Here is a 27,917-nt window from a genome sequence, read left to right as displayed (position 1 = left end):
TGGGTGCAGGGTGCGCATGGGTAACCAGGGAGAACCTCATCTAGAGTATCCCTGTCCCATACTGAGGCACAGTCAGGCCTTTGGGGCTGTGCCGGGGTCGGGGTGTACTGGAGAGGTTGTGGAACGCATTGAAGTGCTGCAGCCCCAGGGTAAGGCTCAAACCTGGACGGAGACAGCGATTTTATCCCCAGCCGGGGCTTTCTTTGCCATTGCAAAGCTTTTCCTGCACCCTTGAAGCAGGTTTCAGCTGGGGAAGGGCAGAAGGAGCCCCCCAGCCCATGCTGGTCCTTTCAGAGATCACATCATCCCTGTCTTGGCCACCCCAAGACCTTCCCATCAAGTCCCACATCCAGCCAACCTCTTGGGTTCACTCAGAGGGAAAGCACCAGCAAATCCTGGTGTGACCCCAGGGATGGGCCCCGGCTCCCCTGGGACAGAGCAGACGAGCAGGGGGGTCCCAGAGGACAGCCCCTGCTCAGCCACATTCCCACACAGCAGGGTTTCTATCGCTGTGGTTAAGGGCAGTGCCATCATTCAGTAACCCGGGCATTGATTAAACCTACAGCGTGGTGGGTGCGGGACGCAGGGAGGCAAAGAAACAGCAAACCAGAGGAAGTTTATAATCAATGACCTTTATCTTTTGAAAATGGAAGCAAATATTTGGACAGATACTATGGCCGCTCTATAAGAGCGCATCTTTCAGGACTTCGCTGGTTCTCTTCTGGGATATCACGGCTACAAAAAGCTTCAGGCACTGACTCCGGTTGAGCCTGGGTAGGCATCAGGTCCATGAACTAAAACACAGGCTTAGCAAGTAACTCCTCTGCCCTCCTCGGACCATCTCCCTCACACCGGCCTCCTCGGGGCACTTCCATCCAGCGGCTCCAAACACTTATTTCCTTCCAATTCTAACCCCCAAAGCATCCCCAAGCGCACAACCCTGGAGTGACACGTACAAATGGACACAGAGCTCAGCAGCGGGGGAGCGTCACGGCTGCGTTTGTTTTCCAAAGGAAGAATTGAAATAAAACTAAAAAATACACATCATCTCAGCCATTTACTGCGATACAAAACCAGCACCAAACAGTCAAGTAACCCGGAGCGGCTGGATTGAGAATCCAGCAGCAGTGGTCATGGATACTCCTCTCCTGTCCTTGCCACTTACAACACAAAACCCACGTGGATGAAGCCTCCATGCTGTGCAAGCAGAACACATCCGCACATCCCTCTGCAGCTACGTCGCTTGGCCATCCCCATGGCGTGGTTTCACCCTCTCACACACGCAGCCATCCCTCCAGAACACAGAATCCTCAACCTGCAACTTCTGACCACGCAAACTTCGGGGGAAATGAGGAATTTGAAGATTTCTAGCTAACCTAATGGAAAATCAAAGCTATCACTTCAGCCTGGAGGAAGGGATATGTCCCCCTGCCGAGTGGCAGCCACCAGGGATGCCCTGGGCAGGGAGATGCTGCTCTGCTGTGGTGGTTCCAAGCACACCCCGTGCACACAGGTCAGGGATGCAGGGAGCTGCTTCAGGGATCGATCCCTGGCTGGGGCAGGCACTGAGGCTCCTCAGCCGGCAGCTCTCGGACACCCCATAGCCTTTGCCCTCCTTTGAATGAGACCTGGGCTGCCACTGCTGCCCAGGCAGCATGGATCCAGCCTGGTGCAGCTTTCTGGGGTGCAGGGATCCCCATCACACCACAGGGACAGCCTGTGAGCAGGGACCTGTCCCTGACCAGGCAGCCCCTTGCAGCAAGGAGGAGAGGTTTGCTGGGCTGAGGCCTCCAAGGAATCCATGAGGAGCTCACGAGCCCAGTGTGCTCATGGGGTGTCTCCCTCAAGGATCCCAAAGGACCATGTGAGAAACCAGCTCTCCCACTGGGATCAAAACCACCCTCCCCAGTCCCCGACACTCCACTGACCTGGGAGTGCAGGGCCTGGGGATGCTCATCTCATCCAGAGCAAATGGTTTCATAGAATCACTGACTGGTTGGAAGGGACCTTAAAGCTCCTCCAGTTCCAACCCCCTGCCACGGGCAGGGACACCTTCCACTAGAGCAGGTTGCTCCAAGCCCCCGTGTCCAACCTGGCCTTGAACACTGCCAGGGATGGATCTCCAGCACGGTGGGATGCTGAGGCAGGGATGATGGAGAGGAAAAAAAAGATCCATAAAAAAAATAACGGATGCATTTTGTTTCTGGAGCCCCATCGTGATAAAGTCACTTGGTTGCTGCTAATGCTGCTTTGGAAGCAGAGTCTCAGTTTCTAACATCAGCACGGAGTGAGAGGCCAGGGAATTGCAAGCTCGTGGAATTCAAAAGCTTCTTAAAGCCAAGGAGTTTTGGTGGTGCAGAAACAAGTATTTACAGCAACACGTGGCTGGAACAGACACCACGGAGAACCTGGAGACCCCCATGGCTCACCTGAAGCTCTACTCCACGGATAAAAACATCTCCTGCATGAAAGGAACTTCTGCCTCGAAGTAAGAACCAACCTGCCCCTTTGCACATGGCTGGAGGAATCCCAAACACGGGGCTGTTTTAAAAGGGCAACATGATGCTAGTTTATAAGTTGTGTAAAAGAAGAGGTGTTTTGGGGGTGAATCACCTCATTCAGAATGACTTTTGATTTAAGCTGTGGGGCAGTGGCGATGGGGACACGGCAGGGAGGCAGGAGAGGCAGCCTGGATGGTCTCTGCGGGGTCCCAGCAGCAGCCTTGGCCACACTGCAAAGGAAACCAATCTGATTGTTCAAAATCCAAGGTTTATACAAAATAGCTTCAGTTTTGTTCTCTGAACAGTATAAACACCCAGCACACACACACACACACACAGAGGCCGTGCTGTCCCTGGAAATTGAAAACACAAATACTGCACAAGTGGCAAATCAGAAAAATAAAAAGCAACTTCTTTTTTTTTTTCTTTTTTTTTCCTCTTTTTTTTTTTGGCAACTTTAAAAAAATGGTTAAGAACAATGTGGCATTGGTCCCTACATCTAGAAAAAGATATTTGGGCACAACATTGAGAGTCAGAATGGATTTGTTGTCAAGAATTCATAACATCTGGAAGGGGCAAAATAAAACCCTGTAAAAGTAGCACTTATTCGTTTGGACTCGTTGGACACAGTCACAGAAATTCATTAAAACATCAGGGGGGAAAAAAAAAGATCTTTCACTAAAAAGCTTGGCTTGAAATCATCGCTCTCATTGACGTGAACTGAGGAGAACAGGAAAGCTCGTACTGGAATGCTGCAGGCTGCTGCTTGCTCAACTGGGAACTGGAATGTGCCTGGGCTGGCGCCCCGCTCAGTCCGCGATCTTTGCCATCTGCTGCTCCAGCTTGGAAATGCGCTCGTCCTGGTTGGTGATCGTGTCTTTTATGGATTTCAGCTCTTTCAAAATCTCATCCAATTTGGCTTCGTTTTGCTGGAAGACAAGACAAGACGTGTGTGTGTGAGGAGAGCGGGTGGGATGTGCTCTGCAGAGGCGGGTCTCAAAGCAAGGGGCTCCTCTGAACCGGGTCCTCGGGAGCTGCCTGGTGCAGGCACTGCCACAGTTGTGATGCTCAGGGTATGGACCAGCATTACCAGCGCCAGCAGAGCAACCTTCAGGGACATACTGGGCCAGGATCTACTCTTTAACAGCATTTAACAACCTACTTGACTGAAAGCTGTCCCTTCCACATCTCTCTCTGTGTTACTATACCCCGTGTTAGCTACAGCGCCCAACAGACGCTGTAGCTCTGTAGTCTGTACAGACTCGTACAACTCCTTCTGGACCTGCCTGGTCTGAGGTTCATTCTCCCGCTGTCTGGGCTGGGTTTTACACACACAAGAGGTGCACAGAAGCCCGCACAGGCAGGGGGTGGCTGGAACAAGAAGCTAAGCCTTCCCTCGTGTCACAGTCCCCAGCAATCTTCCACAGCTACACCCTGCCTGGAGCACCACAATTCAAGCACCACCTCAACTTCAGGTCAGCCTCTGGCACCCAAGTCCCAGGGTACTTGATGCTTGAGCTTTGTTATAACTGTTCCTGAGGATGCAGCACCTGGTATTCACATCTCAGGCCACCGTCCCCAAAAGCTTGTGGATTTTACTCACAGTGTTTGAGGCATCAGCTGCTTTCTTTGGAGCATTTATGAGATCACTTTTCTTGTTTGCGGCAGGCTTGTTGTCCAGTATGTTCTTCTTGACCACCTTGAGATCCCTGTTCTTGCCTGGAATGTACCCATGCTTCAAGGAGATGAGAAGGGGATCGGCATTCTTCCCCTCAAACCACTCCTCTGCTTCCAGAGCTGCCTCTGGGCCAGCTGTATCAGGGTACAGGTCATCCTGGAAGAGGTCGGACTGCAAGCCAGAAGAGATGAATTGGTCAAGTGCTTTGGGGCTGGAAGGCACGAGCTGGCTTCAAACCACATAACCAGGAGGCAGTGCTCACCTTTCGAGGAACTGTCATGATGATGGGCTCACATTTCCTCTCGTGAAGCTTGAAGAACCTTTGAAATCAAAGGAGAAGGTGTGACTTAGGTGTGAGGATGGCCAATGCTGTGCAAAGGCAACCTCAGTTCTGCTGCTCATGCGCAGCAGTGTAAAGGGAGGCAGAGAAGACTGGACTTGCAGGGATAGCAAGGGCTGGAGAAAACCACCCATCACTGGCATCAGTGACTTCAGAGGGTCGCACTCTGGCCAGGAGGGATGTCAGCACCAGTGATTTACAGGTACACACTAGCCAGCCTTCTGCTCACTGCTCAAGTGTGTCTCTGGTCACCCCTTGCAGCTCTGCTTCGGGCCAGTGCCACAACCTCCAATGTCCTCAGCCTGGCCACCAGGCACTGCTGCTGCAATATTCACCTATTTCAGGCAAGTGCAGGCTCTGCTCCCTCTCAGGGGCTCCTGCTTGCATTAATAATCAAAGGAGCATCAAAAGGCTCCAGGGGCAACATCCACCATGTTCCCTGGCTTGCACTGTCTGCGTGCAGCAGCAGGAGTTCCCACTTCTGAACAGCTCAACTTGTGATGAGGTGGCTCGCTCAGACACCACCACCCACCCTGACAGGCTCTCTCCTTACCTGGCAATCTCACACTTGTTCACATCAAGGCCCCTCTTTGGCATGAACCCCATGCCCCTCTGCGGCTCTTTGCTGCTGAAGGTGTTGAGGTAGTGAACGTAGGGGGATTCGTCCGTGATCTCAAAGTAGCGAATGCTGCTGTCACCCTGCAAGAAACAGCAGGAGAATCATTCCAGAGGCCAGAGGTGCCAGTGCTCCCCATGCCCACAGCCCGCTCGCAGCCATTGCTCTCATCCGACAGCCTTTCCTTCCAGGAACACCAACACAGAGAAATGCACAGGTTATAGCTCTATTTTTTCAGGCTAAAACTTCCATCACTTACCAGTTGAGTATCACAGAATCCCAGCCTGGTTTGTGTTGGAAGGGACCTTAAAGCTCACCCAGCTCCAACCCCTGCCACGGGCAGGGACACCTTCCACTAGAGCAGGTTGCTCCAAGCCCCTGTGTCCAGCCTGGCCTTGAACACTGCCAGGGATGGGGCAGCCACAGCTTCTCTGGGCACCCTGTGCCAGCGCCTCAGCACCCTCATAGGGAAGAGCTTCTGCCTCAGAGCTCATCTCAATCTCCCCTCTGGCAGGTTAAAGCCATTCCCCTTGTCCAGTCCCTACAGGCCCTTGTCCAAAGCCCCTCTCCAGGTTTCTTGTTGGCCCCTTTTAGGCACTGGAGCTGCTCTAAGGTCCTCCAGGAGCCGCCTCTTCTCCAGGCTGAACAAACCCAAAATATGTCTCCTCTCAGGCTGCTCAGAGCAGCCACTATCAGCACACTGCTGTGTTCTGCCATCACAGGCATCAGCAGAACAACATAAAGCAGGTCCCTGCTGTACATTGGCTGAACAATTTCTCAGCAATAAGTGCTGTTGTTCAGAGCACTGTGGAGCAGTGACCTGAGCTCGTGCTTCGAGCCTGGGAGTGCCAACCTCCACATCTCCTCCTGTGACAAAGCTGAACTTTCTGCCACAGGCAGGCAGGAAGGCTGTAAGCCAGTTCCTCTGTGATTCCAGGGAGTTCTACTGCACTGGCATCTCTGGAGCAGCAGAAGAGGCAGCAGATCTACAACAACAATTTCTTGTTTACAAAGACAGGATTCTTGAACAAAGGATCCTCCTTTCTAACTTCACCTTGTCTTTGGCTCCTATTTATAGAAGTCTAAAGCCACAGCATCAAAAGTGGTCACTTTACAGCACTTAATGCCTACAAATTGCTTTTAGGAAGGAGCATGTGATTCCAGTTTTCTATTATTTAATCCTGCAAAATTACACTGAGTGTTGCTACATGCTCCATCATCTTCAAGCACAAGGAGGATAACATCTGAAATGCACCCTCCTCCCACACTAGTGCAGAATCATGTGGGTCAACACCAACAGGAGATGTTTTGCTGACAGTATCTGACTTGTTACATTAAGAGCAGCTTTATCTATGTAAATCCACCTCAAAGAAACATCCAGTTACACATCAGCCCTCCACAGGCTCTCTGATGGTTTTGCACAGTGAGGATCACTGGTTTCAGAGCAGCCTGGTTTGTCTGCGGCCCTGACCATTGCTGCAGTACCCATGTTTTGGTTCTACCTTGGGGAACATCTCACAGGCATCGCTCATTAACAGGAGTCTCCCTCTGAACACACCCGGTGATTCCAAAAGCTTCTTTTTACCTTGCCACACAGGTAAATAATGTTGGTATCTGGATCGTAGAACGGCAGCAGGACCCCATTGCTCGTGTCCATCTCATGAAGGGCTATTGGCTCCTCCATGTTTTTCTGGAAATAAAAAATGCCAGAGATGTTAATGAAGAATGGAAAAGCTGATGTTAACACAGGATCATAGAATCATAGCACCACAGAAGGGTAACAGTTCTTTATAGCTCATGAACACCCAGAGGTGTCTTCTCCACGCTGAAGGATCAGTGTGTTACATGTGCTGTAAACCTAAGCCTCCACAAAATCCCAAAGGATATTTTAATCACAAAATGCAATAAAAACAGGCCCCAAGGAAACTCACAAAGTGAAGGACAAGATGTGACACAGTCATGTTAGCGAGCGGCTTGTGCAGATGGGATTGTTGCTGTCTTGCTCTGCACATGTAACACATAGAATGAAGCAACCTTCACACAGCCACTCTGCTCCCACACCTCCTCAGGCACCTCAAACACGCAGCTTCAGCGCTGCTCCTGGTGAGGCAGCGACTGCTACAAGAGAACTCATTTCCTTTACTGGGTGAACATCCAGCCTAATAACCTCTGGCCCAGGAAGCCTGAGCAGGAGCAGGCAGTGGTTGAAACAGGGAATATGCTCAAGTATATGAACTGTGAATTTAGTGCGTGACTGCAGGCCTGAGCTAGTAACTCGACAGACGTTACAACAGCAAAGGATAACGGGACAGGAACCTACTGGATTCCAAAGGGCAAGCTGCCGTTCGCTCATGCGGCTGAAGCCAGTTGTGAAGATGTTTCCATCAGCCAGGAAAATGGCTCGCATGGGCCGGGCTCCCTCGTGGGTTTTCTCCTTCTCCTGAAAGAGATTTACAGGTTAGCCTCTGGCAACGAACAGAAAAGCCCATCCAGTGGTGGCTTCTCTCCTAGCTGCATGGAAGCGCTGGGCAGGACACGCGGCTCCTCCACACAGGATGCTGACTACGTGGAGCAACATCCAACTATCTTTGCCTGATGCTGGAGGGAAGAAACCAATTACTAAACTACACAAGAAGTGGTCATTCCTGGCTTGTTTCAGCTTTGCCTATCAGACTCTTACAAGGTAGAAGGAAGACTTCTTTGCAAGCTACAACACACATACAGGCTGCTGAACCTCCGCTTTGTGTATGCAACTTTGGAACTGTAATTATACAAAAGGATTAGAAGTGGAATTACACTCCTGCAGGTTTTAAAACTGAGCCCTAAAATCCTTGTTCAAACACTAATCCCAGTAAACCCAGACAAATCCTTCAGCCACTGCTAGCCCTTCTGTAGTTTTGTCCTCACTTTGAAAACATGACTAAACATGGTGTATAGATACTAAGCAAGAAGGTTCTTTCTCTGTATGCTCTGGAATATAGAGAACTATATTCTCTATATAGTGAGAATATACACATATATTCTGCTGGAGTGAAACCCAGTTGCTTCTTATCAATTCCCATGCAAACTTACAGCAATAATTTCTTGTTTCCTGGGGTCAATAACTCGAACTTTTTTGTCTTTGGAAGCTGTACAGATGAGGCTGCCGTTGCGATTCCAGCTCACGTTGTAAATCATATCCACATGCATGTCATCCAAGTTTATGAGGGCTTCACCTGTTCCCACATTCCAGATGATGATTGCATTATCACAACCTAAAATAGAAAGTAACAGCTAAAGTCACAACACTGGTGTATATGGATGAAAAAGACAGCAGCAGGGAACAAGGAATAAACCTGCTGCAGCTCCAAGCCTCAGATGCTGTCTCTTAAACATGCTTCATGCACTGTAATGAACATGGAACTCCAGGCAGCACATCCTCATTCAAATACAGGCTCAGAGCAGGGACCAAGCAGACAGAGAAGGCACCAAACTCCTCCCTTGAAAGCATCCAGCACCTTCTCAGAGGTGCTGTGGCTGTCCCAAAGGCAGTTTATGCAGGAGCGTTTGGGCACTGCTCCCACAGATGGCCACCAGCCCAGCCGATGTGCTGCCCGCACGCATGGGGAGAGCAGGAGGGGCAGGAGAGATCCCTGGCAGAGAAGAAGCTGCAGGGGACAGCAGGAGGTGCTGGTGGAGCTGAGGGAGGTCTGTGAAAGCACACCCTGGCCACTGCTACTGCAGATGCTTCGTGCAGGAGCTCTTGGGTCTTGGCTCAACTGCAGGACGACAGAGCAAAGAGGTGCCAAGGCCAAAGAGGCAATGTTCTTACAACTCTGAGGTGAAGATACTGGCCCTGCCTTCTCAGGACAGAGAGATTTGTGGCAGAAAGAGTCAAAATGGCACGGATGGAAAATAGGCAAGTGACAGCAGGACAAAGAGCAGAACACAGAGAAAAAAGAATGGCAGGCAGCAAAGCTGAGCTCAGCAGCTTCACAAGGACTGCAACCATCAGGCGGGTGGTTTTGTTCCAGAAGACAAAGAATAAAGCCTAAGACTGAGATGACAGCAAAATAAAGAACAGGTCTGGAGGACCAGGTAAGGGAAGGAAAGCACCATGTGTGACTGAGCAATTTCTCCTAAGGCTCCAGAGGGGTGAAAACATGTAACAGGGAAAAAGATAACAATCCCCCTGAACTCCCAAAGGCTTGAAAGAGACCCGAAACCTGTCTCTTGTCACCAGGAGAACCCTGGAGACTGCAAAGACCAGAGAGCCTCCCTTCTCCTCTGTTTCTTGGGAGCAATCCTGGACACACACACCTTGCTGCTTGTGAGTCCGAGCACGCTACCTAAGAAAAATCACCTTCTCCTTTTGTATGTTCTCACACTGAGTTTCACGACATTAACTGCCACAAGGTCTGCAACTCCAAGCATTTTTGTGGGAAACCAAACTGGTGCCTCAAAAAGCATTTCTATCAACAGGAATCACACAGCTCATCTGACAGCCCAGCTGAAAGGACTGGCTTCTTTTCTCGGGCTCCAACCTAAAGGTCACGCTCTGAAAGCCTCCGACCGTGCTAATGGATAATGACTTCTCCATTTTGTGTCCATAATGATGTGACTGTTTCTCAGTGGTCCTTGCACAGACCATATCCACCAAGGAGACAATGTGGAAAACGCTGCAAATGAAAGCTTATGGAAGGAACTCTGGGATACCTTGCAGGGATCAGTGAAAAGGAGAAACAGTTGGGCCTTTTATAGAAGTCTGTGAAAACAGGGATGAGGGGAGTGTAGATGTAAACAGTTATCAGTGGATGAGACTTGCAGATCAAATGAAGTCTGGGACAATTTTGATACTGTAATTCATGCCTCCAGACAATTTCCTGCTTCTTGTCCCTGTAAAGTGAAGCTAATATAACTGAAGCCAAGATAAGGAGGGGGCTGTGAGCCATGTGTCCCACTGTTCCAGGCACTGCCTTTAGAGTCTTGTGATTCACCATCCCTAAGCAACTGGAAGAGGAAAGAAGGAAAAGCAGTCAAGAAGCTCTTCCCCAAAATACCCAGTGTGCAAGAAAAACGTGAGGGAGAGATGAGATAGATGAGATGAGATGAGCTGAGATGCTTGTGGACGCCACCAGGCACCGTACCTGCGCTGAGCAGCACGTTGCGTGCCGTCGGGTGCCAAGCCACAATGCCGACTCGCTTGGAATGACCTTCTAACACCACCACTGGCTCTGTCAGGGACAGGGTGAGCCCGTTCTCGGGAATCTGCCACACCTGGAAAGGAAAGGAAAGCTGGTTAGCCAAGGGCCAGCCCCTCTGAAGAGTGCTGTACTCGTTTGCTTCCTGTGCCCTGTGCCGTGCCGCAGTAGGAGTCCCAGTTGTCACTTCTCCATATAAACAGGAAGAGAGAACTGGGGAGGCAATCGTTTCCAGCCACCCATGAACCTTCAGCTCATCTGTGTGTAACATCCTGCCTAGGCACGTAACTACCAGCTACTTACCCTGCAAACAGCCCTTATCCCTGTGACCAGAGATCCATCCATCTCAGATGCTGCCTGACAGGGATTCAAACTAATTTGCCTTGCAGCAGCTCAAACTCCATCTGAACAAGCTACTGTCTTATCAAATTATGCCTGTCCCTCAAGGGGATGATACTGCAGCTACACTGGTGCCTTCTTATTTATTAGTTTCCACATTATGCCTAGAGCCTTTCAGACGCCATTTAACCAGGGAAGAGCTCTTTGGTTCTCGCAAAGGTTAAAACAGCCCAAGTTAGCACTGGAGAAACCACCTCTGACTGCAGCAAAGTGCCTGTTCGCTTCCTGCCTGCTTGGTTACACAACCCTTGTGTTGCAAACCTCTCCAGGAAAGTGCCATCAGGAGGAGGAACAGACCCCCAAGGATCGCAGACCACTGGAATTCTGTGGAGTTAGAGCGGGTTTATACATCGAGGGAGGCAGCTTCTGCAACTGGCCAGGACCAGGGATGGGAGAGACAAAACCCATCACCCCACACCCCGGGGCAGGATCAGCCCGACCAGAACTATTCCTGCAATTCAGCACTGGACAATCATCTTTGAACTGAGTTTGACCTGCATGCAGTGTATTAAAAAACTGAATGGAAAACCCACCAGTGAGCAGTTAGAGCTACCTGTAGATAGGTGGCAGCATCAGAGCACATTTGCTTCGCCTTCCATTGTTTGCTTTATCTGCGGCTGGAGAACAGGGCTGCCAGACCCTGCCCACCGTGCCCAGCCGAGCTGTCAGAGCCGGCAGATGTGAGCAGAGTGGATTTCGGAAGCGAGGCAGACAGACATGCATGAGGGTGACATGGATTTCTGCGCTAATCCCGGGTCCTCCCTTCTCACAGGAGTGGCTGCTGCTTAAATCAAACCCACCGGGATGCAAAAATTCCCAGCACGTACCAGCTCACCTCTAAATAACCCTAAAATGATTCCACTTCTCACCCGTGCAGCTCTCAGCACCCTCAGCATCCCGGGGGGAATGACAGTGACAGGCACACAAGCTCAGCAAAGAATTCCTCTGCAGGGGTACAATTCCCTCTTTCTCTTCCTGCCTGCTGAACAGTGCTAGCAAGAAGATGACACAAACCAAGGCTTTTACCAGCAATCAGGTTTTGACAACTGGGTTGCAGGCTGGAGCTGTGCACCCTGGAGAAGCAGGATGTCATCCTGCTCGCTTGGAATTCAACACCAGCCTTGCCAGTGACTGCAGGCACAGCAGGCTGAGGACTGGGCTGAAACACAGCCTGCCTTGGGAACTGCAACAAATCATTTCACCTGCCTGTTACACGACAAAACCAGGTTGCAAAGCTGTCAGTTCTTAAGAGAGGCAGCTTGCTTCTTGCCAGTCAGGAAATAACAACCTGACAGCAGCAACAGTTTAAAACATGGCTGCTGACAGGAGAACTTTAATGTCAGTCTGCTAAAACCGGTACCCACACTTGATGCTGTAACTGTATGCAGATCTCTCAGATAAACCACCTCCAAACCTCAGAACTGTAAGCACTGATGCAATGCTGCAGAACACACATATCATAGAATCAGAGACTCATGTGGGTTGGAAGAGACCTTAAAGCTCATCCAGTCCCAACCCCTGCCACAGGCAGGGACACCTTCCACTAGAGCAGGCTGCTCCAAGCCCCTGTGTCCAACCTGGCCTTGAACACTGCCAGGGATGGGGCAGCCACAGCTTCTCTGGGCACCCTGTGCCAGCGCCTCAGCACCCTCACAGGGAAGAACTTCCTGATGTCTAATCCAAATCTACCCTATTTTATCTTACAGCCATTCCCCCTTTTCCTGTCACTGTGTACCCTTCTAAAAAGTCCCTCTTCAGGTATTACGTAAACCAGTAAGAAAGTTGGAAGGAGAACATGAGAGCTGGGAGACCCCAGCAGAAGAGGTAATGCAGGAGAGCCAGAGGCTCCAATCTGAGGTATGGGAGGTGCCCAGCAGAGCATTAGGAGACACAGAGCAGGGGTAGAAGATGCTACCAGCAGCTCTGGTCTAACAGCTCTACCTGGCAGGCAGATGCTGAGGCAGAGCTGACATGGGGATAGGATACAGAAAAAACATCAAACCCACTTCTCCATGAGATGAAAAGGCCACAACAGCCAAGACTGACCCACACAGGCTGATGTTACACTGAGGATTAAGCAAGGAGCCAGGCATCTGGTTACTCCAAGGGCTTGAGGAGCTCTTGTTGAACACAACTCTTTCTTCCCCCAAGAGAAATGGTGTGATCAAGTGCCCTGCCCCAACTCAGCCTTGCTTTGTGGGGGGAGCTCTGAAAACTGAACTGACCCACAGAAAGACCCAGAAGCAGCACTCTTGGGCCACATGTGACCTGCACACAAATGACACAGGGGCAGAGCAGCTTCTACCCCTGCAGCTGCAGCCAACGTTCCCTCCCAGCCAAGGGGCATGCAGAGCAAAGGGACCAAGCCCCCAAGATCCCCATTTCTGTTTTGCACTGTCACAGCTGGGAATGGTGCTGGGATCCTTCTGTGCAAGTGGAGCTTCCTAGCAAAGCAACTTGTGTGCCAGAAAATTCCAGGACCAAGTTTACAGGTGAGCCAGTGAGTGCAGGGGTTGGATGGGAGGCAAATTACCAAAGAAAAAGATGTTTTAAAAGCCTCTGGAGGACAGACAGATAGTTTTTAAGGGAAAGCCCCTGTAGTTCACAGCAGCTGCAGGCCCGTGTAATCCTCTGCAGATTACACCAACTATTGACCTAATAATCCTGCCCGGTATTGCAAAAAACCCCAAGAGCCAGGAGTGTGAAAGGTCAGGGAAGGCTCCCAAGCGGCCTGGCCCACTCCTTCCTGGACAGGGTGGGGGCCTGGCTTCAGCGTGGGATGAAACTGGGTTCACAGGGCAAACTGAGGACCTTTCCCTTTGGATGCAGGACCTGGCCTGTGAAGGTGAGGACACAGGATGAGTACACGAAGGCTGCAAGGTGAATGGGACAGCAGCAGCAGTTTGTCAACTCTCCCACTCACAGGACTTGTTGGGTTTTGGGGTTGTGGGTTTCTTGTTTTGTTAAGTTAACGTGACTGCTTTGTTTGTGATGGAGGAAGCGAAGTCACACCACGGTGCTGTGCAGAGGTTGGGGCTCAGAGGAAGAGCAGCAGAAACAGCATGTGAGAGAGAAAACACAGCCAAGTTTTTCTGCACTATTTTATACCCTTTAAAGAGAACCAAACCCTGTCCCTTCTGGCTCTGCACCAGCCTGCAGAGCAGATTAAGTCAGTCTCCAGAAACAACATCGATCCTGTATTCACATTATCTGAGGAAACAAGTGAGGCTTTGCCCTGGGGTTTATCCACATCCCTGCTCCTGTATCACTGCAGGAAAAGGCACTTTGTGCATCCACTTTCTGCAGCTGTAAGACCCTCGAGCTGGTCCCGGTACCACATCTGAACTGCCTGCTGCCAGGTCCCTGTCCCAGGTTAAGGACAAGAGCAAAGGCTCTCGCTTAAGTTTTAAAACAATGTGCTCAACCAAATGAGCTCTGCTCTGGCCAGCACATGCAAACTCTGAGAATTCACCTTGTGATGAAGCCAATTTTCCATATCTGAGAAAGGCCCTTCTGATACCATCTAGAAGCCTTTATGGAATCAAACATTTTCCAGCTGAATTAAGAAGCCTGCAGTACATTACAGGCATTCAGCAGAATATCAAGCATGACTACTTAAGTAATTCCTTATTTGCTGGCACAAGAAAACAAGTCTTCAAAGAGAACACCAGAAGAGGCCGCAGAAGGTATCTGCATGCCACAGTGTTCTAAAGAAAGTCTGTCTGAGAGCAATTCAGAGCAGAGGAGATGGGGACTCTCCATCCTGCTCTTAATGCAGATAAAAGTCAGCAAGAACCAGCAAATGGGGCAGAGGCTGCTGCTGCTCCCAACATCACACCACTTGTCTGATGAGGGCTCTTGTGTTACATTGGACATGAAATGGGCCGTGTTCTGGTCTGAGAACAAAGCATGAAGAGGAAATACCTGAACACTTGCAGACTACAAGTATTTCATGGTATCTCAAACCACTCCAGGTGAGTTTATGTGCCAACTCAAAAGGAATCTGCTGGCTTCACACTCCAACTGGCAAGGGCAGGAGAGGAGAGAGGCCAACATGTGCCCAAGGAACAACCAGGATGAAGAAAGAGCATTTGCTCCTCCACGAGCCTACACTCCAGCAGAGAAAGCAGGTGGTGTCTTGCAGAACTCCATTCTACTTGTTCCTCTGCTGGGATCAGACGCTGATGTGCTTATACCCACCAGCACCATGACTTCCACAGAGGTGGTCCTGCAAGGGTGGGCTAACATAAGCACTGACCCCACCATCTTTTTCTTCTCTGCCTCCAAATAATGTCTGAATGCATCACATGTGACAGCAGAAGTACCACCCAAAACCATCAGATCACACTGAGCAAGAGCCTTTCATCAGACTCATCTTGATGCAGCTGCAAACAGTTAAACCTCTGAAGCTGTCCAAACTCAAAGCTAAGCAGCATCAGAAAAAGATGTCTTGATGTCTTCTTCCCCAGTCCTTTACTCCAACCCCCAGTCTAATGATCTCAAATACTAGCTCAAGGTTTCTCTGCAGCTCAGAGGGTATTTTCACCTTCCACAAATCTGAGTTTTTATTGACATGAAAATGCTTCCAGCTTTCAAAAGGGCCAGGTTAAGCTTCCTTGTGCAACAGATAGTTCAAACTTACAGCTGCAGGGAATCGGCACTCTTCACCTCAGAGACACTGGTTAGATAGCATCTCCAGGCCAGCCTCCCTCCCTCAGTACATGTCCAGCTGATGCTGCTGAGATCTGCTGTGGCAGAGGCTAAGATCTTAAATCCTCAAGTAACCAAGGCCCAGATGGTCTTTAAAAACATAAGGTTTTTTCTCTCTTTAAAGCAGCTGCCACCTCTGCAGAAAGCCCCGGGATTTCCTCTACCACATCACTTTTTCTCATTTCACATTGGCTAATGAAGAGTTCAGAGCTGATGAACAACCACACATCCTTTAGAGTAAGATGAGTTTATTCAGTGACAGGCTGTTCAGGAAGCAGGACTCCAAAACCTTTATTGAAGACTAGCAAAGAAAACAGGACGCTGAATTACCCGTGCCAGGACAGAAAAGCAATTAAAAATGGGAAGGCTCATTAGCTCATCCACTTTTATTTCCAAACAGTCCAGGTCAGGGTTGGTCTTTGCACACTCTAGCTGTGTCCAGCCCAGCTAACAACTGTCCCAAATGATTTGGGATACATCATTTCCCATCAGACGTTATGCAATACTTCAGAGGAGATTCAGCTTATGTCTTCAGACCTCTCTCTGCTTCCATCAGCACTGTTGGCACTCAGCTTCATTGCATCTTAAACCTCCAGCTAACACGCACCTAAATATGTTTCAAACCCTGAGCTGCATAGGCTTGTTCCTTCAAACACAGTGAGGATCCACTTATTCCACCTTCCCAGCTGCTTGCTCCCTCCTGCTCAGGACAGTCACACCACCAGGTACCACACACAACCAGCAGTGTGCAAACTTGCAGCCAGCTACACCATGGTGTCTGCCCACATGCCTGTTGCCTCCAGGGATGGAGGGAAGCTCACCCCTGCCTCAGGGTGTGCAGATAAGCAGCAGCCACAGAGCAGACAACCCCCCGTGACCCCATGGAGCTTGTCTGAGCAGTTCAGGCTCAGGTTCTTGCAGACAGTTTGTGTCTACATTAGGAGCATTTTGTAACTCAACACTGTTGGTTTTTCTACATAATTCAATCCCTCTGGAGCCTCACAACATACTTCTCATTGCACTTGGATTAGAGACTTTTTTTGCCTCCGAGGCGGCAGCTATGGACCTCAGCTTTGCCCGCTCCTGTTGATGCTCATGTTTCAGAAACCGTTCCTTCTGGATCCTGGTTTCTAGAGGAACATTCCCGCATCTTTCAAAGCTTAGTTCTAGCCCGGTAGTGACCGCTACAATCACAGAAGCTTGTTGTTTTGTTTAATATTAAATATAGTACATTTTGTTAACATGCTTCAGCTTCCAAGACTAAGAGATCACAGGCAAGAGCTGTCCCGGGATAAGCTTCTTGGGATGAATCCCCTCCCAAACATTCAAACGACGAACAGAAGCAAAGGAATTTATCTGACATGATCTATAATAAGATTCCAATATAACATTCAGCCTACAGCATTTCTAAATATGGCCAAAGATCACTGAAGTTATTTGGCATTATTTCATCTCACAAGGATTTTCTTTCACTTATTCTGCTGTGTTTGCATGCACAGGATTCCACATCCATCCCGGAGCAAGGTCGCCTATTGTCCAGTGGGCCCCGAGCTACAACAGGTCTTAGGATCAAGGTTGGCAGGTGCAGGAGTTCTACTGTTTTTTATTTATTCGTTAAAAACCTCTTTTCACACCTATTTACAACTTGTGAATACAGGAAAAACTTAAAGCATCCCCCTTAAATCAAGGGCTGAAGCAACTCTGAAACCTGATGGCCTTGTTCCTCTTCAATCCCCGCCTCTTCCCAACACACACCACAGCATCCATTAGGATATTTGAGGTGAGGAACCACCTCTGTCTTCTGCAAAGCACTACAGATCAAGATGCATCACCACTGGCTGGCATTCTTTCTTCCTATTCCCAAACATCAGGCAAATCCCCCAAGGAAAGGAAAAATAGAAGAGCAATTGAAGATAGAGCCAGGAACATAGAGGCCAAGCCTGTTACACGAAGAGCTATCTCAGTGCTAAAGAGATTCTTCTCCTAAGTCTGAGGCTGCACCTTCTCAAACAGTAAGTGAGAAGAAAATGCCACTTGTGAGTCCAAACTCTGCTGTTACACAGGTAACAAAGCTCACTCTGCTTTTTTGCTCCATTTTTAGCTATGTCCTGCAGCCACGAGAGCATCATTTCTTAAGCCAAGACAAAGTGTGCACAATGCCCACGACCACTCTCACATCAGCAAGGACTCTGCCCTCAGCAGCAGAACAGATGTCTTCAGAAGTACAACAGTTTCTTTTGCAGCAGCAGTTTCAGCACGAAGCAAACCCCACAAGCCCCATTCAACACTCTTACCATGACAGTGCAGTCCTCGGAGCCGCTGGCGATAACCTGGTCATTATGAGGACACCAGTCGATGTCCAGCACCGGTCCCGTGTGGCCACACACTGTGGGGTAGGACTTGTCAATTCTGCCTGTCTGGAGGGGGGAAACAAGAAAGAGCTGTAATACACTGACAGCACAGAGCACATCCCAGAGAGGAGGGAGATGCTTCCTAATTGTCCATTAACTCCTTCAGCATTCAGAATTTAAGAAGCTTTAATCATCTCATGGCTCGACAGAGGAAACAAACCATCAATGCTCTTCTCCAGCCGGAAACTCCTGATGCTGCAAGAAAAGGGTTCAGGGCTCCAGCACAGAGGGCTCTGCTGCCCATACCTCAGCAACTGCCATGACACCACCCCTGTGTCCATCCCCAGTGTTTTGGGAAGAAGGCTCTGCCCAAGCACTGAAGCTTTTGTCTGTGCCTCACAACGGTGGCCAATGACAGCTAAAAATAACCAAGCTAACTTTTAACCCCTTTTAACTGAGGGGTGTTGCTGGCCATTAATTTACCATCTCTGCTTGTTTTCATCACAGAAGCATTTTGCTCAGATGAGAAGTTTTCACTCTGCACACAGTTGTGCAGAGTAAAACCCACTGTTTTCAGGAATAAATACTGCTCACAGAGTGCCACAGCCCCCCAGCCCCAATCCCTGCCTCTCCATGGCCAGAGGACCAAGGCCACCGGCATGCTGCCAGCACCAAGCTCACTACACAGACGAACTTTGCAAGAACACAAGCTAATGAGACGTTCCCATTTGAACTGAGACAGATCTAGTGATGCCAAAGCAGTTGATGCAGAGACACCAACTTTGCCAACTGGATCTACATTTTACTGACGGAACTCCTTGATATCCTGAAGCATGTGTCCCCCCCAGACTGCTGATGCACCCAATATCTCAGTTTCCTCTGGGTATAACAATCATTCTAGCTAATCATTGCTCTTTCTCTTGGTCAAGTTGTGCATACACGAGAAGCAGTTCCAGAACCTGGGTCCTATTCCGAGGGGTTTTGTTTCCAGAGAATGCTGTGATGGCCTTTTCATGAGCAATGGGAGAAGAGAGACATGAGGGAGAGGTCTGGGATGGGGTCGTCTTCTTTCATGTGTAAACATGCAGAAGAAATGGCTGGCATTTCACTTCTGCCATTCCTTGTCAACATTCCCCAACCTTGGAGGTGACATCCCTTAATATATGCCTCCTCCCCATCTCCATAAGGAAGGCTGATCCTATTCAATGCTGTCCTATGTACAAAGGACCAGCATAATGCTGGCTACTGCCTGTTGAAGACCACTGACCTGAAGACCTCTACTAGCAACAAAACAAAATACAGAGCCAAAGTTACAGCAACAAAACAACCACCATTTCCTAAATGGCCAAATTTAGGCTTCAAGACAATACTGCCTCAATGATTTAATGCTTTGGGAATCATTCAAAATGAAAGTAGTGTAGATGAAAAGCCATGAACCAGACATGCCAAAATTAAAGGCTGTGTAATCCCTCTTGGATGTCATAATGTGAAATAGGATTTGAAAAATTAATACACCCAACTGCCATGTACAGTCCCTCCATCTTCATTTATCTAATGAAGAGAGAACCATGCAGAGCATATGCTAATGGCTGTATTTCAGAATCACATTACAAGCCAAATACAAATATAGACCTAAACCAAGAGTAAAAATACAACTAATACTACAAGATGTCAGTGACTACCTATTCCTGGTGTCAGGCAGGGTTCAGAGTAATCCTCTATGAGGAACCTATGGTAATTATTTGCAGGCAGCATGAGCACTTGTCAGTTTAGTTTAGAGTTTTTACAGGAATTTATTACTGCAGGGAGGAAAGGGAAAAAAAAAAACAATTTGAACAAATTAAACCCCAAACTTCACCTTTCAGTTTTGATCAGGATGAACCTGAGCAGCACGAGCAGCAGCAGCAGCCAACTGTCTGTGACAGGCAGCTGACCGCAGGGACCAGGCAACCCACCGCCTGCTTTTTATCACCCACAGCTCCGTTTTCAAGCAGCTATCTTGTACTTCCATTAGCAAACTGAACTGCAGCGCTCCCAGGGCAGCGAGGGAAAGGAGGGTGCAGGCTCCGTGTGAGCCCACGGCAAGAGGGAGCTCCTGACGCCTGAAAGCTGGTCACACTGCCTGCAAACACAACAGCTCTTCAGGGTCTGGCTGAGGAGGACAACACCAAGGGAGATGCACAGCCCAGCAGCACAGGATCCCAGACTGGTTTGGGTTGGAAGGAACCTTAAAGCTCATCCAGTTCCAACCCCCTGCCACGGGCAGGGACACCTTCCACTAGAGCAGGTTGCTCCAAGCCCCTGTGTCCAACCTGGCCTTGAACACTGCCAGGGATGGGGCAGCCACAGCTTCTCTGGGCACCCTGTGCCAGCGCCTCAGCACCCTCACAGGGAAGAGCTTCTGCCTCAGAGCTCATCTCAATCTCCCCTCTGGCAGGTTAAAGCCATTCCCCTTGGCCTGTCCCTACAGGCCCTTGTCCAAAGCCCCTCTCCAGGTTTCTTGGTGGCCCCTTTAGGTATTAGATCTACTTCTACACTTGGCCATGGCACCACTGCACCAAAGGACCAGCTCAGCTGCTCTCCAGGGTGCACAAATAACAGTGTTGGAAGAGTAAAATGAGAATTAATGAGGGATGTGAAGGGACAGAAGGGCCAAAACGCTGCTGTGCTGCTGGAAGCTGCAGCTTGGCAGGAGTCTTACCGCCTTCAGAGAACTACTGACTTGCGGTCAGAGACAAAACTGTTTTCACAGGGGAGAGGAAACCACCGTGCTTTCCTGAAGACATAACAAAGAGCAAGAGCTCTCCTCAGCAACGCTTCTAAATGCGCTTCATCTGCTCCACTTTAACAAACCAAACCCAAAAACACTTTTATTAGAAAGCATGACCCTTGCACAGCGCCCAGGGCTGGCAAAGCACAACCACCCACAACATCACCACCCTGGGCCTGGCCCTGGGACACACCTTCCCCTCAGCCACCCCGCGGGTGAGAAATGAGCAGGTTTTAACTCACATGTGCTAAGCCACCACCTCCCTAAGTCAGCTTCGCACATAGGATCCGTGCAGGCTTCCTCCTCCCAGCAGTGCTCCCCTCTCCGGTGCAGGGATCCCTATTCCTGGCACTGTGTGGGATTAGCTGTGCACAGAGGAGCTTTAAAAACAGTATTCGGGGGGCTTTGCCAAAAGGGAAAGACCAGGAAGCCTTTAATTGAGTATTATAAAAACATGCCAGCCCATAAAGCTACCAAATTCAATGTTCTTAAATGCAATTCCATTTAAAAGAGACACCTTTACCCCAGGACCACCACCAGATTTACAACTTGGCTGCCAAATAGGTGTGTTTTCATTCCAACTTCAGAGTCCCAGGTTTGGGGCTTTATTTATTTATTTTTACAATGTAATCTTTTAATGAGTTCAGGATTTACAATAAATCTCAAGTGCTGATACACAGCTTAAAATTAACTCAGTACGACTTGAAGAAATTAAATCCTGCTCATAATCCACTGTGACTGTGGTTGGGCAACACTTCACAGGAACAGCTCTTGGAACTCAGAGCTGGATGTTATAAGAAGTTAGCCAAAAAGGTGAATTTAAGGATTACTAGGAATATGCTGTGTCTAGAAGCACACTCAATACCGAGGTAATAAACCAAGTGAATCCATTTGGCACCTTGCTGCATCCCAGATCAGAAGAAAATGACAGATGAGAAGGAAATAAATTATTAGATACAAAAGGGTCAGACAAGTGGCACTGGAAAACTGCTCCTAAAAGTGGTAGTTTTAATCTGACTGTCTTAGGATGGCTCCTCTGTCACAAAAGGGCAAATGGTTGCAGGAAACAGCTCATGGATTATGGTAAAAATATCCCAGAGCACAGCTGCTTCCCCAACCCCTGGCTGTGCTCGTGAAGATCTCCATTTAAAACAGGGAAGTGGCATCGAGTTGCACAAGCAAAAGCAATTCCCTCACCCCTCACTGTGCAGAAGTTTGAGGAAGGAAATCAGGTCACAACTGCAAAGTCTGAAACACAAACTGGCTGCTACCTTGTCCCTGTTAGAGAAAATACCCTTTTTTTCCTTAGCTAAATTGTGTCTTTACAACCAACTCCTGTTTCACCAAGTCCAGTCGAGTGGAGTTTAATGTGCCCTGGCCACTGAGCCTGCACCTCTGGCTGCAGCAGCTGCTCAGGCAGGAGGCAGCTGGGATGCAATGAAAGCACATCCCTCTCTCATGACCATGGCAAACAGACGTTAGTCACCAGCAAACCAAATCAAAGCATCCAGAACTAATTGGGAAGATTAGGAAAAGTGTTGCTCCCAAAAGGTCTACTGTAATGTCATGCAATGAGAGACTTTGAGGCATTCATAACCACACGCTGCTTCCAAACCAGACTGTGCCCTCCAAGAATTCCTCGGCAGCGCTCATGTTCTTGTTTTAGCACCTTGACAGCTGCAGGGCTGGGACATTACAGGCTACAGATGGAGACAAAGTTCCTTGTTCTGGAGGGCCCAGACCTAACTGTACGCAAAGAGGGGGGGAAGAAGAACGTGGTGACAGGAATCCTGCACAAAGCCAACCCTGCCCAAGCAGGGAGCTATAAAAACCACGGCACTGCATGGCCCCAGCAGATCGGGCAGCACAAAGCACAGTGTGGAGGGTTCCAGGCAGCAATGGTGAAGTTCATCTTGCACTGGTGGGAACAGAGCTGCAGCAGCTGGGGGACTTCATGGTGCTTGCAGCTGAATGGAGAACAGAGGAGGCAAGAGCTGTTTCCAACTGCAGGATGCTTCACACTGCAGAAGGGTATGTTTGCTGCAGAATCCTTCCCAGGGTTAGTCGTGGCAATCAGCTACTCACATGCTGGCTTTAAAAAAGGAAAAAGAACACAAACAACCCTCAAAACCCACCCAAGCTGCTAACTCCTGTCACTCAGAGCTGGGTACACAGCGTGGCTCCAGCAGTTCGGCTCCTGCCTGTCCTAGTTTCTAGGGGAAAGCTCTAAACATGCTTCAAAATTACATTTCAGCCTCAGTTACCTTTTAGCTGAGGAAGCCCTTTGGGCAGAAGATGCAGAGATTCAAATCAAAGAGACCTCTTGCCTAGAAATTACACTACCATTGACATAGAGTCACTCTTTTGTTCCATCCCTAAAATATGATCTCAAAAGCAGTTAATTCCCTTTAGCAAACCAGGGGTATCACCTTCCCAACTGAAGGAAATCCAAGCAGTGACCTCCAGTTCAGGGTTCTGGGATAAAGTGGTAAAACCTGGCTGCAGTTCAGGAAGTGGTGGAAGACAAGGACCCATCCAGAGAGGGCAGAGCTGCTGAGCAACAGTGCTCAGGGAGGATTCATAGGGAAAACCAGCCTCATGTCACCCTGACACACTCATCCTCAAGATGGAACAGATGATCCAGGACTCCATTGTCAGCCACAGGGAAACAAACCGGGACCAGTACAAATGCATATATTGAGAGGAGGAGGAGAGAGAGAAACATCTGGACAGATCCCAGGAAAGAAGCCATTCTATTCCAGCCATTTCTGTTGATCTCCTTCTGTCGCTGGGCTTCCAAGAGTTTAATTTTAACCTCTGCATACAGACAGGACGGTAGATGTGGCTCATGCACAGTGCTCTCCCAGTGCAACACTCTTTCGTATCTGCTTGCAGACAAAACTATCAAGCACAATCACCATTTTCATTGTAGGATGAGGCCTTAAAACTGCAGCATTATCTGTACAAAACCTTGGTTGACTGTAAAAGAGGTGACAGTATCTGCTGCTTGCTTTCCTTGAGAAATGAGATTTATCAGCCACGCTGCCTGCCCTCTCTTCCCAAGCACATCAGAACCACTGGTGGGCATGTGCTGAGGGGAAAAGAGAGAAAGGACATGTAAAGGAGGTGGGAACATCCTCTTTATGCAGAGTGGATGTAGGAAAAACCCACAAGAAACCAGGTTTTAGCAGTTCCACTGGTCACAAGATAAACTTAGATCTTTAAAAACAATGTCTTGCCTTTCGGTTCAGTTGTTGCAGAGTTGTCTCCTCCCCCAGTTTAGAGGGAAATATCCCTTCCTAGTCTTCAACCTCGCAAACTTCTCTCACAGGGACATTGCTATGACAAAGGCCCACAGCACCACTCCCGATGGGCTTCACAGCAGCCGAAGCCAAGCTGACAGTAAGTCATTTTAATTCACATCATTCCATCCACACTCCACCTAAAATTGCTGGAAGGACTCAATGAGCCCAACACAGCAGTTCTTCCTGATTTTGTTTTATGCACTATCTGGAAAAGGATGGTATTTTCCCACTCCTTCCTGGCGGGATGAGAATCTGGAACAGCTGATTAACAAGTTACATATGCCATGGTTGCACATTAAGGCATGTCACTTGCAGAGCAACATATTCCTTAGAGAAGGTCATTCCTGAGGTGTGCTCTCACCCACCCACATGCTAATTGCCTCTCAGGGCACCCATCTGATCACAGCCTTGGCAGGAGTGCCGCCTGTGTGCAGGAAGAAGGCAGGCACACAAATGGAAGAGCTAATAAAAGGTATATCCAAAGGGACTGAATGAGCTCCTCTGAAGGCTTTACATAACATCCTTGCAGCTGAAGGCATCTTTGTGGAGGAACTGAAACAAAACCAAACCTTTTGCAGCAGTTTTTCTTCGCAGATACAAACTGCAGAGATTTTTTGAGGAGAAAAAAGTACTGCATCCAGTTCTGCTGTAACACAGACCTAGAACCACAGGCTAAACCCAGGTATTTCAAGTCACTTTCCCCAACACATCAAGAAACCCATAAAATATTCATTTGGGCTGTACAACATGGATCACACATCAAGTTGGGTGAGTGCATCCCCCACAACACCTCTGCTTTGTGGCTGCCCCATCCCTGGCAGTGTTCAAGGCCACGTTGGACACAGGGGCTTGGAGCAACCCGGTCCAAGCTCATCCAGTCCCAACCCCCTGCCATGGGCAGGGACACCTTCCACTAGAGCAGGTTGCTCCAAGCCCCTGTGTCCAACCTGGCCTTGAACACTGCCAGGGATGGGGCAGCCACAGCTTCTCTGGGCACCCTGTGCCAGCGCCTCAGCACCCTCACAGGGAAGAGCTTCTGCCTCAGAGCTCATCTCAGTCTCCCCTCTGGCAGGTTAAAGCCATTCCCCTTGGCCTGTCCCTACAGGCGCTTGTCCAAAGCCCCTCTCCAGGCTTCCTGCAGTCCAGAATAAGCAAAGACTTCACTGTTTCCCCCTGGTGTGCACAACTACTGCTGATTAGCCTGGCTCTGATCATCCGCACACCATTAACTGATATAAACTACAGCTTTTTATAAGCATTTATAAGCATTTATAAGCATTCCAACAGCGGCCACTCCCCGCACACCCACCAACCTGCGGGCATCGCCATTCTCAGCCACCTGGACGGCGCCCATGGCCCTGTCCGGAGCCTGGGAATGGCGAGTTCCCGGCAGAGCCCCCGCACATGTGCACGCACGACAACAGGAAGTTCACACAAAGCCCTTCCACCGCCACCAAACCCGCCTCGGCTGCACCGACCCCGGGGCTGTGCGGGACACGGCGGCGGCGCCCCGGATCCCCGCACGCCGGAGCCTCCCTCAGGGCAGCGGCGCGGCCACGCAGGGGTTAACGGCCGCGCACTTGCCGCGCCGCGCCTCCGCCAATCAGCGCGCCGGCGGACGGCGGCCCCGAGCGCTGCCATGACCATATAAGGTAAAAAGCCGCGGCCGCCGCAGTGCCGCTGCGGAGGGAGCGGGTGCGCGCGCGCGCGTGGCGTGAGGAGGCGGCGGGGGGGGGGGGGGGGGGGAAGAGGTGGAGGCGGGAATGGCGGCGGCGTCCGGTTCACACCAGACACCCCAAAGAACAGACACCCCAAAGCACACACAGACACCCCTAAAATCAAACACCCCAAAGCACGCACACACACCCCTAAAATCAAACACCCCAAAGCACGCACACATCCAAAACCAGACACCCCTAAAATGACATACAAAACACCCCAAAGCGCACACAGATACCCCCAGATCACACAGACACCCCAAAGCACACACAGACACCCCCAAAATCACCCCCCCCAGAAACCAGATACACCCTCCAAATCACACAGGTACCCCAAAAATCACACACCAGATAACCCAAAGCACAGGCAGACACCTCCAGATCACATACACAGAGCCCCAAAGCACACAGAGCCCAAAGCACACAGACACCCCCAAAAACCAGATACCGCCCCCAAAATCACACAGGTACCCCCAAAATCACCCAGACACCCCCAAAAATCACCCCCCTGGCCCCTGCCCATGACCTGGAGGGAGCCGGGACCGACCCGCCCAGCAGCAATAAGCCACCACCACAAATAAAACACCCGAACACCACAATATTGGTGAAGCTTGGAAAGGAAAAAGACATTTAAAGTGGGTAAGAACTCCCTCCTCTGTGATTGCAGAGCTCTCTGCAGCGGCTCACCCCTCGCGCGAGGTCAAGCCACATCTGAAGCGACTCGGGGTGACTGGATTTGAGCGGACACGATGCAATTAGGTTCTAGAAGGGCTAATTGTGAGCCCAAAGGCTGGGCAATGCAGCGAGTGCAGTTTTATGGCTCTGCTTTACGATCAGCCCAAACACAGGGTTTAAAACAGACCTTTCCCCTCCCAGCTGAGCCCAACAGCAAGGATCTTGCTGTGGGGATTCAATGAATACCTCTGCTAACAGGAATCAATGTTAGGGTGTTGAAGGAACTAAAGAAGGGTTTCATCAGCCAAGGCTATAAATGAGGAACATAGGAACTGGTTAGAGCAAAGCATTGCAAAAGAACGTGTCAGGATGGGGGTTAGGGAGGCAGTTCCTCCAGCTTGGCATGAAACCTGCTCATATGTGAGCATTAAATAGCTGTATGGGGACAGGAACATTGAGGGTACAATGGTAAATACAGGGGAGGAATAATGAAATAAACATAAAACCACACCAAACATAAGATGGTATTTAGAAATGCGAGAAAAATCTCAAAATGAGCAAGAATTTCTGCTAGGGACTGAGAAAACAGTGGGAAGCAAGAGAAAAAGAGGGGTGCACATCCTCTGCCACCAGCGTGTGATGGTGCCGTGGTGCAACACAAGTGCAACTGCTTGTGGTGTTGAGGAAGGCATTAATTTCTGATAGAGATCTATCCCATCTTGAACCAGAGCAGGACACGTGGCCCAAAGATGAGCCCAGAGCAGAAGACTTGCAAGGAAGGGATGTTAATGAGCAAAAGGGAGCTATTTAAGGAGGCTGAGGGGTTTGGATGGCTTCGCTTAGCACAAGTGAGAACGCGCTGCCTCTGCTCCTGCAGCGCACTCGCCATGTGGGATGCTATATTCAATTCTGGTCACTCTTTCTATATATAAACAGGGCAGATCTGCAGATGGAGCTCTGAAAAAAGGACAGGGCTGATGACAGACTGAGGACATCTTAAGTGTATAGTTAAGAGAGAAGCTTGAGGGTCACAAAGAAAATGAGACAGAAAAAGACTTTCATCACAAGAATTTCCTGGTTAGGCATCAGAAAGGGAGACGAGAACATCACCCTTAAGATGCTCTGTATGTAGTATCAGGGGGCAATAGGAATTTATCTCAGTCAGACACTGCTCCTGCTCATTTGTACAACACTTTTATAACACACAACTGTAAGCGACTGCCTTGTGCCTATCTTTTCAGCCGCCCCAGTTCTCACGGCTGATGGACAGGAGCCTAACTTTCCTGTGTGTTTTATAAAGCACACCCCTGGGGCTCTACAAATAAATTCAAAGCAGAAGGGAAAGCAGCAGAGTGCATATACAGACTCACTGAAAGGTTATTTATTAAGAGACTTAGCAGCATTTTGCACAGTAGAGAACATAAGGAGTGTTTCCTTACTCAAGACCAGATGAAGCCCCTCTCCTCGCTATGTCAGGTACTTGATCTAACTGAAGTATAATAAAGCCTGGACACAGCCCTGTGATCTGGGAGAACTGCAGCACAGCTCCCATGGTACTTGGCTGTTTTCTTACGGAGATTATTTTTATACTAAGATTATTCTTATCCTGTATAGACAAAGAGTAACTGAAGGGGCTGGCGGCAGCCTAGAGCAGCTCTGAGGCCAGGGCCACGA

At 49.5% G+C, this 27,917-nt stretch overlaps 1 protein-coding gene and 1 long non-coding RNA gene across 9 annotated transcripts in view; one reads left to right on the top strand and one right to left on the bottom strand.

Moving 5' to 3' along the window:
* Window positions 1-612: 612 nt before the first annotated feature.
* Window positions 613-27,917, bottom strand: part of CORO1C (coronin 1C) — a 44,893-nt gene continuing 17,588 nt past the window's right edge. For all 8 annotated transcript variants that reach the window (XM_030500537.1, XM_030500536.1, XM_030500535.1 and 5 more), the window contains exons 3-11: window positions 17,719-17,841; window positions 10,262-10,391; window positions 8,208-8,389; window positions 7,456-7,575; window positions 6,721-6,825; window positions 5,073-5,218; window positions 4,442-4,499; window positions 4,105-4,350; window positions 613-3,430 (exon numbers count right to left, since the gene is read on the bottom strand). In XM_030500537.1, the coding sequence (XP_030356397.1) occupies window positions 3,311-3,430; window positions 4,105-4,350; window positions 4,442-4,499; window positions 5,073-5,218; window positions 6,721-6,825; window positions 7,456-7,575; window positions 8,208-8,389; window positions 10,262-10,391; window positions 17,719-17,841 (1,230 nt within the window). In that variant the 3' untranslated portion in view covers window positions 613-3,310. The remainder of the gene's footprint in view (window positions 3,431-4,104; window positions 4,351-4,441; window positions 4,500-5,072; window positions 5,219-6,720; window positions 6,826-7,455; window positions 7,576-8,207; window positions 8,390-10,261; window positions 10,392-17,718; window positions 17,842-27,917) is intronic.
* Window positions 5,668-12,837, top strand: LOC115614158. Its single transcript, XR_003993638.1, has 2 exons — window positions 5,668-5,707; window positions 12,473-12,837. It is a non-coding gene; the product is annotated as an uncharacterized LOC115614158 (long non-coding RNA).

Source organism: Strigops habroptila, chromosome 11, assembly GCF_004027225.2.
Source record: "Strigops habroptila isolate Jane chromosome 11, bStrHab1.2.pri, whole genome shotgun sequence".
Lineage (NCBI taxonomy): Eukaryota > Metazoa > Chordata > Aves > Psittaciformes > Psittacidae > Strigops > Strigops habroptila.
Note: the sequence above shows the minus strand (reverse complement) of the source record. Positions and strands in the feature narration are given on the sequence as shown.